Below are 11,235 nucleotides of genomic sequence, written 5' to 3'. Positions count from 1 at the left end.
CTTTCTTTTTCTTTCTTTCTTTCTCTTTCTTTCTCCCTCCCTTTCTTCTTTCTTTCTTTCTTTCTCTCTTTCTTTCTTTCTTTCCTTCCTTCCTTCCTTCCTTCCTTCCTTCCTTCCTTCCTTCCTTCCTTCCTTCCTTCTTTCTTTCATCTTTGTTAGACAGCCTCTCGCTATGCAGTTCAGGTGGGCCTTGAGCTCACTTTGTAGCTCAGCCTGCCCTTGAACTCGCAACAATCCTCCCTCAGCCGCCCAAGTGCTGGGATTACAGGTGTGCACCACCATGCCCAGCTGTCTCTATTCCTTTTTATGCTGATTATTTACAAAATGATTTCCCACCAGACATTGTAATCTGAGCTTCTGACTCCTATATCCAATTATTCTTTCCATACTTAATACTTCGTCTGTTAATTGACCGAATTATTTTTACAGCATTCTCATTCTGTTGTACTTCACAGACTGCATCTGTCTCCGTTGTCAGATGGCCTGCACTCGCAGAATGCAAACTTGTTTAATGCTTCAGTGCAAAACATGGGATTTAGAAAGTAAATGTGTTCTGCAAAAACGGACAGCATTCATTTTTTACAAATTTGTAAAGACTGACTCATTGGCTGGGTGAGGTGGTACATGCCTCTAATCCCAGCACTCAGGAGGCTGAGGCAGGAGGATCATTGTGAGTTCCAGACCAGCCTGGGCTACCAAGTGAGCTCAAGGCCAGCCTGAACTGCATGGCGAGACCCTGTCTCAGAAAGACAAAAAAAAAAGACTGACTCATTGTTTGCTTAATTTACCTCCAGGACTGAATAAGAATTGAATATAGAATAATCAGGTTAAATAGGTATACCGTCTAAAATTAGGGAAAAATAAAATCCATTAAAATCAGTTTCTTAAGAAGCTTTTGCTTATCTGTAATTTTGAAATAGTAATGTTCTGAGTTATTGACAGAAATTGATAAAACTTTACATTTCATATTCTTATGTTGTATAAAAACTAAATTATGTATCTATTCATTATGTATATGCATATTTACATTTACACACATAAATATATCTGCAAATCTTTATATCTTTATAGCCAAATAAGTACCTTTAAAATATCTGAAAATCAAATGCTAACACTTTTATATACCAAATCAGTAGATGAGCTTACAATTATTTAGTCATGATATATATTCATAATTGATATGTATTTCCATACTTAAACATAATATATATTTATATGAATATAAATTCCATATGTACATATATATTCATATACAAATTTTACATAACTAAAGCTGTGTATGTTCAATTACTGACGCTATATGTGTGTGTGTGCATGTGTGTGAACAGAATGACAGAAATTAGACCATGTAGTTAACTCATCAATTCAATTATTGATTTAGCATGTAAATATATAGGACTGGATTTGGTTTTCAATTTTATAACCTGTGTCCTTTTTTTTTTCTGTAGAAGAACTACTAATTTCCTTAACTGCCAAGGGTTGATATTGCTATTTATCATCCACAACCAAGAATATTCTGCAGGGTTTTAAAAAATATGCATAATTTGGTTGACAGTAGTATTAGAAGAAAGCATATACACAACATACAAGGTCTTAAATAAACTTCATTTGTGCTAGCATTCAATTTTTTGGGATCATTTTATATTTTGTTTTATGTCTCACATTGTTTATACCTGTTCCAACTGAGGCCCCATTGACTGTCAATCTGACCTGACAATCCTTTCTGATTATGACAATGATTTGGAAAATACCATGAAAAATGCAATTTTGCTCAAAATATTCACACATTGTACTTTGCAAATGACTCAATCATGTGTACAGCAAAAAGGGGCAATTTTTGGAAGGCACAGTCAAGTAATCTTTTGTAATTAAGTTTCTCTGGTGCAACAATTATCTTTCTTTCACATCATAATCTCAACTTGCAGGGTGAAGTCTGATAAATCACACAGCTTTATCATTTCCCAGCTACTGAACAGCTGAAGAATTTAGTTTTTAGGTACATGGTATTTTGTAATACGCCATATATGGCATTTAATACAGACTTGAACCAATTGTGATATGCGGTCTACGTCTTATAGATCAGACTAACAGATTTTGCTCAGACCTTTCCCCCCACTGGAAAAGAAATTCTTTCACCTAAATAGCAGGATCCATAAAAACTGAAGACTGAGGAACAAAACAATTTAGCTCTGACTTAAAGAAATTAGCTTTCTATCACATCTCTATCTCCTTAGGAATTTGTTTTTCAGAGAATTTACTGATTTGATAATACTGCAGAAAGGGAAATTCTCACACAGCGGTCATTAGCAGAAAATAAACAGAGCAAGTACTAAAGCTGGCTTTGCACCTACTGAATGCCGCAAGTGTCTGTACTCGTTGGATATGCATCTTGCAAAGCTCGGCTGATCCCAGAAGGCCACACCGTGAAGACTGAGAGAGCAGCGTCGGCTAGTGGTGCCTGCGGGTCACAGAGAACAGAGAGAAGCCTGCTAGCAAGATCTTGACGGTATCACATAATGGAGAAGCAGGCTAAAAATCAGGCTGATACATTTGTTTCTCCTTTCAAACAGCATGCACATGAAGTTGTTGTTTCGATTATTTTCATCATGCATATGAATCATCCTGAGAAATATTTGCCATTAACATTATTTTCTGGGTCTCTTCATGGACTCCATTTATGAAGCACTTTATTAAGTAACTGCTTATTGGACAGAGATATTTATGCATATCAGAAGAAAGCATGATTTCAGAAGCAAATACAGCTTGCTCTTCCTGTATAGTGATTTTTTTTTGGCTTTTTGAGACAAGGTCTCACTATGCAGTTCAGGCTGGCCTTGAGCTCACTTTGTAGCCCAGGCTGTCTCGAACTTGCAATGATCCTCCTGCCTCAGTCTCCCGAGTGCTGAGATTATTGGCATGAGCCAGCATGCCCAGCTATCCTGGGTAGTGATCTTCATGTGGGCTTGGGCTGGCATCTCACTCTACCTGTGGCATTTGGTGGGCACTGATTGAATGCCAGGTCGCCTGCCGGAGTTCTTTTCCACACCACAGACATCAGATAATCCTCTGGGCATATTTCATAAGGTGCTGCAATTTAAAACAGAGAGACTTGAATGTCAGCAGAGTTTATTTTAAAAAAAAGTACTGGAGATCACAATTCTCAAATGCATCTGTCTAACTAGAGAACCATTTCATTTTCCTCACTGAAATGTGAGAGATATACTCATAAATAAAAACCCACAAAGTTGCATTTCTCTGTCTGCAACATCATCTTTTTTTTTTTTTTTTTTTTGGAAACTGTGTAGGCTTTTTAAACAAGTCATTTGTATATGCACTGGATACTGGAGAAGGTAACTTCGTGAAACAAATAACACTGGACAGAAAACATCAAATAAACACCAACACAATCACAGTGGGTAACCTCAGTACCCTATAAGCAGAAGAAGACAGATCAACTAAATAAAAAGATCAAAAAGAAATATCAGAGCTGAACCACAACCCTGAACAAATGAATTTAATAAATATCTAGAGTGTTCTACAATACTTCAACAGAACAGACATTCTTCTCAGCAACTCAAGGAGCTTTCTCCAAAATAGACTACATAGGGGCTGGGGATTTAGCTCAGCAGCAAAGCACCTGCCTGGCAAGTGCAAGGTCGTGAGTTCGGTTCCCAGTACTGGAGAAAAACCAAAAAACCAAAAAAAAAAAAAAAAAGAAAAAACAAAATAGACTACATACTAATCCACAAAGCCTGCTTAAACAAACACAAAAGAATAAAAGTCACACAATGTATACTATCAGATCTTTGCACACTGAAACTAGAAACCAATCACAGAAGAAACAACAGAAATCTTATAAACACCTGGAAACTTAACAACACACTTCTAAACAATCAAATAAAAACAATGCCATGACAACACACCAGAATCTATAGGACACAATGGAAGCAAACCTAAGAGGCTCACTGCAGTCAATGACACATTAAAAAATAGAGTGAGCTCAAATAAGCTAATGATAAAATTCAAGATACTGAAAATAACAAACCAAACCCAAAAATAGTTGAAGGAAGGAAGTCATAAAGATCAGAGTGGGGATTAATAAAATTAAGACTGAAAAAATTAATGCAAAGAAGCAAGGCATCAAAGAGCTGATATTTTGAAAGAATAAACAGATAAACCATTAGCTAAACTTACCAAAAGAGAGAAAAGACTCGCATCAATATAACTGGAAATAGAAATATGAAATCATAATGAAGGGGGCTGGGGATTTAGCTCAGGGGCACAGTGCCTACCTGGCAAGTGCAAGGTCATGAGTTTGATTCCCGGTACAGGAAAAAAAAAAACAAAAAACAACAACAAGAACAAAAAAAAGAAATCACAATGAATACTGCCAAAATCTATACAATAGTAACTACTATGAAAAACTGTACTTCAACAAAATGGAAAATTTTGAAGAAATGGACAGATTCCTAGACATATACAAATTACCCAAACTGAACCAAGAAGGCATGAAAGTTATGAATAAACTAATAACAAGTCATGAAATTGAGGTAATAAAAAAAAAACCCTACAAACTAAGAAAAGCCTAAGTCTTGATGGATTCACTGCTGAATTGTCCCTTTAGGGAAGTTATAATATCAATACTCCTCAAATAGAGAAAACAATCCTAAAATTCATTTGGAACCAGAAGAGACCTAGAATAGCAAAGGCAATTCTAAGTAACAAAGGCAAGGCAGGGCAACACAATCCCCAACTTGATATTACACTACAAAGCTACTGCAATAAAAACAGGATGGTACTGGCAAAAAATAAGTGAACAAACAAACCAACCGGACCTAAGTATAAATGGAAGAGATTAGAAGATACAGAAACAACTCCAAACACTCTCAACCACCTTATCTTTGACAAAGGGGTCAAACACCTTCAGTGGAAGAAAGACAGCCTCTTTAACAAATGGTGCTGGGAAAACTGGCTTTCCATCTGTTGAAGATTAAATCTAGACCAGCATCTCTTACCATACAGTAAGCTAAAATCAGAATGGATCAAAGATCTATATATTAAAGCAGAAACAATATGCTCGGAGAGAGAAAAGGTAGAATTCTTGAAGACATAGGTGTAGGCAGACTTTATGAACAAAATCCTGATTGCACAGGAAATGTTACAAACAACAACTGGAATCTCATCACAAAACTTTTGCAAAATATAAAATTAAATTAAATTAAAATAAAATAAAATAAAATAAAACAAAAAGCTTTTGCACAGCCAAAGAAAACACCAACACATTGAAGGAACAACCCACAGAGTGTAAAACAATTACTGGCTGATCCTCAGACAAAGGATCCTCAGACAAATATCTAGAATATAAAAAGAACTCAAGAAAATCAGACCCCCAAACTCAATGACTCAATCCAAAAATGGGCATCTGAAAAGGACAGACATTTCTCAGAAGAAAAAGAATGAAGAACAAATAAATATATGGAAAAACGTTCAACATCACTGGTTATTTCAGAGATGTAAATAAAAACAACACTGAGATTCCATCTCACCCCAGAAAGAATGGCTATCACCAAGAAATCAACCAATAACAAATGCTGGAAGAGCTATGGGGAAAAAGGAGCACTTCTCCGCTGTTCATGGGAGTGTAGACTGGTGAAACCACTGTGGAAATCAGTGCAGAGTTTCCTCAAAAAGCTAGGACTACAGTTTCCATTTAATCCAGCTATTCCCCTTCTTAGTATCTTCCTGACAGAATTAAAAGCTTTATGCCAGAGTGATGTATGTACACCCATGTTTATAGCAGCACAGTTTGTAATAAATCTTGGAAACAGCCCAAATGCCTGTCAACTGATGAATGGATAAAGGAGTTTTTTTTAACACAATGGAGTACTACTCTGCCATAAAGGGATAAACCTGAGACATTTTTTGGTAAATGGATGCGCCACGAGACCATACTCTTAGTGAAATAAATAAGACACACTTTTAAATATAGCATTCTCTTGTGCGAGAGATTGAAAGGGTAAATAAGGACCAAAATTTATAATAGATATTGGGAAGTGGGAAAAAATGTTCAAATGGGAAGGGGAATAAGGGAGGGAAGAGGAAAAAAGGAAGAAAAGGAAAAAAAGAGAGATAATAGAAGAAAAATGGAAATAAAACCCTTGTAAATAAGGAGGGGAGAAAGATTTGAAGAAAGGGGGGTGGAGAAAGAAGAATCAAGGTATATTAAGTACAGGTATAAATGAATGTGATTGTTATGTATATCTAACATATAACAATAAAATTAATTTTAAAAATAAAGCTGTTTCACTGTCAAAGAAATAATACCAATAAAAATCTTTCCAACATTCTTAATAGTTTAGATGGTTACACAATGAACTGATTTCCCAAAATGCAAATATCATATTTAAAATTATTAGTGAATTTTAAGAATAAAGGTCAAAAATGTTTTTATTTTTTCAACCAAGAGCAATAATATTATATAAAAATTGACTGACTTGATCTCTATATTATTTTTTGAAGCATCAATTTAAATTAAAAGGAATTTTAAGAACAATAGCTATATAACAGGAATCTTGTAGTGAAAAGCCCAAGAACCATGAAACAACAAGACTAATGTCTGCATAGTGTTAAAAATACTGTCTTGCTCCCAGAGGAAGGTAGGTCAGTGTCTTCTCTAGATGTGTCTACTAGTGTGCTATTCCCATAGCTTGGCCAGTGAGGCATCTATATCTTCACTCATTGTCTGGAATCTTGTGTAGGTCCTACCTCTGCATCACCTACAACTAAGCGGGTAGCTGCCACATAAAGCTGCTCAAAACTAAATGAAAAATGAATGAACATATGGTTACATGAACAATTTGATAAATGAGGACCTAAAAATAGTAAGCTGGGCTGGGGTGTCACACAACTGTAGAGTGCTTTCCTAGCATATCTGAGGCACTGCTCACATAAATGCCAAGGAAGTGGAAGCAGCAGAAATGAACAAAGGGTAAAAAATGTTAGAGCTGCAACAATAATGCAGTGAGTTGGCATCTGACTCAAACTTGATTGTTTAACTGAAATGACACTGGATACATGCCCTCTGCCTCCACCTATGAATTAGAAATATGTATGTATTTCTTTGGCTGTTGTGTCTTTCTTGGGTTTTAGACTAGCACAGCCAAGTCCTCAGTGGCATTTTTGACTTGACTGTTCTTAATAACTCGAAGTCATGCTGTCTACACATTAGCTCCACCATCTCCCCCACACAACTGCTGATTTCTTAACTCTGCCAATGACATCCCAAACAGGTCCTGGTAACTAAAAACAGCAGATTCCTCTAGCACAGGCATCCATTGCAGGTATCCAATTGAGGGACTGATCTGATTTGAGCTTTAATTTTAAGATCACTTTGCCTCTTATGGGCAGAACACATGGGCAAGCCCACCGAGGAGGCTAATGCGGAATAACAATGGTGGTGCTTGGCAGCAGTGCTGGGTTAGGGTGAAGGAGGAAGATAGGCACCCAGTAATTTTAGGAGAGAGTCTGTATGATGTGAGGAATGAACGAGACAGGGCTGACGTCTGCTGTCTGAGTAGAAGAACTGGGTATGAAGTGATGCTGTTTTTCTCCTTAAACCTATTTTTATGGCTGAAAACAGAGAAGATCTAAAATAAAGTTTAATCCCATCACTTGCTGTTTAAAACCCTTCCATGGTTGCCCATCCTTGGCAGGATAAAGACAACTCAGCAGATGAAAAGAGCTTTCTGGTAAACTCTGCCTTTGCTCATGTAAGCTCATTATGTACCGACCGATGCTCGGCAGTCATTCCCAAAGACTTCACACTAAGAATACCCACTAACACTCCCTTTGCGAATGCCATGCCGTCTATTCAAAAGTTCTCTTCTCTTATTTTGAAAGTAAAACTCCTATTTATCTTGAAACAGAGCTTAAATGATGTATTCTCTAAGAAGCCTTTCTTAATGCCCCAGTCACTAAATATACAAAAATACAGAGCTTCTTAAAATGGATTGAAAATACTTGGTTGTACATATAAACTTCCACAGTTCCCAACAGTTGCTTTCTAAGAGACTAAACACATTTTAGTTTATTTCCTTTTAGTCTTCTGGGATGTCATGAACACCCATGGTTTTTAGCATTTAGTAGGTGATTTTAAATAAATCACTTTTACTGAGCAGACAACATAATAAACCAGCACTGTCTGCAAGATATACTAACAATGATGTAAATAACCCCTACGTCTATGGTCTAATATGGTAGATGCTAAGCAAATATGGCTATCACATCCAGAAGGGAGTTAGTAGGGCTCAGGACTGAATTTAAAATTTCATTTGATTTCAATTAGTGTGTATTTAAATATAAATCACTGCCACTTGGACAGTGTTAGAGTAGATAATTGTGTTTCTGTATATTTAGCCAACAAATGTCATAGAATATTTTAAAAAGTAACATTAGAATAGGTGCTAAAGTTTACAAAATACACCACGAATAGTTTATCATATAATTGAATTCTATACAAAATGACTAAGTTCTTCTTAATAACATAGCAGGAGCTTATAACACTGTGACATCCGGCTACTCTTCTTTCTATCCCATCTTTACATCCCAGTTGCATTCACTACCTCTCTTGTTACCTTTTCATGTACTTTCAAAGCACTTATCTGAAGCTCCTTTTCTGTTTTCTCCTTTTTCTGTTTTGTTTGCGTCTCAAGACTCCCATTTTCCTCAGTTCCATTAGTCAAACTTGAGTTATAGTCCATAAAACTTGTGCTGTAGCTTCTAGTCTTTCCTGATTCAGTCTTGACAGAAACCAATGAAAAACTAGCTTGCACAGTATCTCCATTTTCCCATGGGGGTAGGGCAAACAGTTCTTCACTTTGAGGGCTATTCTGCAGCAGGACCCTTTCTACCTGCCCCTCCACACAGCCCTCAGAGTGGCTGCTCCTGCTACATGTTCACCACTAGATGGCACTATTGGGCCAGCAAAATAAATCCATCTCTATATGCTGACCACTAGATGGCACTACTGTGTCACCAGGGTGAATGCATCTGTACATGCTGACCATTAGATGGCACCACTGGGCCAGTGGGGGTGAATGCACCTGGTAAATGTTGACCACTAGATGGTACTACTGGTCAGCAGGGTGAATGCATCTGTACATGCTGACCACTAGATGGCAGTACTGGGCCAGTGGGGTGAATGCACCTGGTAAATGCTGACCAGTAGATAGCACTCCTGGTCAACAGGGTGAATGCATCTGTACATGCTGACCACTAGATGGCAGTACTGGGCCAGTGGGGTGAATGCTCCTGGTACATGCTGACCACTAGATGGCAGTACTGGGGCAGTGTGGTGAATGCTCCTGGTACATGCTGTCCACTGGATGACACCACTGGGCCAGCAAGGTGAAATAGTCGCTGGGTAGGCAGCTGAAACTGAGGAGGTCAGACAGCAAGGTCAGCAACAGTATTAACTACCTGCTGGAAATAGGAGTCAGTGTGTGATTTTTCTTAAAGGCATTCTACTGCGGGGTAAAATGAAATCTTTTCGTGTAAGAATGATGTTTAATGTTTAAACTGGCCTGTTAAGAGGTCCTTCAACCAGGCCCCCTTTACTTATCTCCACCCTCTCCTCTAGGCTGGCTGCTCTCAGGAGCTGAGGCTGGCCTCACCTCGGACCTCATGCTGTCATCTTTGTGCCCAGGGACCTCTTCCCTCTCCTCAGAAATCTGCGCAGCGCACATCTTCACTGCCTCTGAAGTTCAATCTCACCTTCTCAGTGACTCCCTGATCCACTCTTCAAACACTTCCTTCCCTGCTTTATCAGTCTCAGAGCGTTTGACTGTCACCTTGTGTCTACATGTATTTTTTTCTGGTTTGTTCATTTATTTGCCTCCTCTAGCTAGAAGATCTAGTCTTCGATTATATCAATTCTGAAGCTAATAGAGAATGAGGATGATTCTGCACAATGCATAAAACACTCGTGTGTGTGTTGTGTGTGTGTGTGTGTGTGTGTGTGTGTGTGTTACAGAAAACAGTCTGGCAGTCATTCCACTTAGAAGAACCAAGAGAGGATAGCTAGTATAGTTATACTAAAAGTAGTTAAAGGAGGTTGTCAGGTTATCAGCTAGGACTAAAATAGGTCTTGGTGGATTCTATATGGCTTAGTGAGATGCCCTAGACCTGTTTAGGACCACTTCACACACCTTACATACATCCTAATTCTGCGTGAGAAGCAGGTCTGGTGAATAGTAGTTCTCCTTGGGTGAGCCATGATACTCAATATGACTCAATTACCAACTCGCTGAGTGGCTATCTGATCTACCTGCAGTCAGATAAGCAAAGCAAAACAAAATCAGTAATTTTTAAAATCCAAGGAAGTCAACAAACTGTTTTGTTCTATTGCAAATTCATGAAGACTTGGATTCAGTGCATTTTAATTTTTTAGATTTATGATTTATTTATTTATGGCAGGATTGAACCTGGGGTTTTCATACTTAGTTACATTTCCGGTCCTTTTTTATGTTTTATTTTGAGACAGACTCTCACTCAGTCACTTTGGCTTGAACTTATGCTCTTCCTGCCTCAGCCTCCCAGAGTGCTGGGATCACAGATGTACACCACCATGCCTGGCTTCTGCATACTTCTTGGACACAGAAACCCAACTTACAAGTGACAGAAAAGGAAGATGGCAGGGGCCTGGTAGATGAAAAGCTGCAAACTGACCCAAGATTTGCAACTTTTTTGTATTGATATCAAATCCCGCAGCTGTGTTTAAATATTTCATCAAAAGTGACTTCACATCCTTTGAAGATTCTATCTTAAAAAGTATTTAAGAAAATAGGCCAATTAATGCTCATATCACAAAACAGCCTAGATATTAAAGTTGCTATTTTTTTTCCCATCTTAAATGTAAGATGTCCCCAATATTGGGAAACTTTCTGTGTCCTTCTTATTGCCATTTTCATAATTTGTTTGCTCAACAAATATTTCCTGAGGACCCAGCTATTCCATTTGTTAAATAGTACACATAAGCATAGTGGAGGTCTCTCTGCTCGTAGGATGGTCAGGGGACAGTCAAGAGAGAAACTTCATTTCAGCAAAATGTGGCTATGACCTGACACTGTAGGTGCCTATGAGGATGTCTGGGAATGCTTGCTAGCACAGGATGTCTAGAAGGCACATCCAAATTGAGGTGAAATGATAAGCACTTTACTAATGAAGGAAAGAAAAATG

The 11,235-nt window shown here is 37.9% G+C and overlaps 1 protein-coding gene across 3 annotated transcripts in view; it reads right to left on the bottom strand.

The window, feature by feature from the left end:
• The window catches only part of Adgrb3 (adhesion G protein-coupled receptor B3), a 705,185-nt gene that overhangs the window by 369,457 nt on the left and 324,493 nt on the right, over window positions 1-11,235 (bottom strand). For all 3 annotated transcript variants that reach the window (XM_005404463.2, XM_005404464.2, XM_005404465.2), the window contains 2 exons: window positions 2,986-3,087; window positions 2,352-2,458 (listed from right to left, as the gene is read on the bottom strand). In XM_005404463.2, coding sequence (XP_005404520.1) covers window positions 2,352-2,458; window positions 2,986-3,087 — 209 coding nt within the window. The remainder of the gene's footprint in view (window positions 1-2,351; window positions 2,459-2,985; window positions 3,088-11,235) is intronic.

The sequence above is a fragment of the Chinchilla lanigera genome, unplaced genomic scaffold (genome assembly GCF_000276665.1).
Source record: "Chinchilla lanigera isolate Chin_1 unplaced genomic scaffold, ChiLan1.0 scaffold00087, whole genome shotgun sequence".
In the NCBI taxonomy this organism is placed as follows: domain Eukaryota; kingdom Metazoa; phylum Chordata; class Mammalia; order Rodentia; family Chinchillidae; genus Chinchilla; species Chinchilla lanigera.
This window is presented reverse-complemented; position numbering and strand designations above follow the sequence as displayed.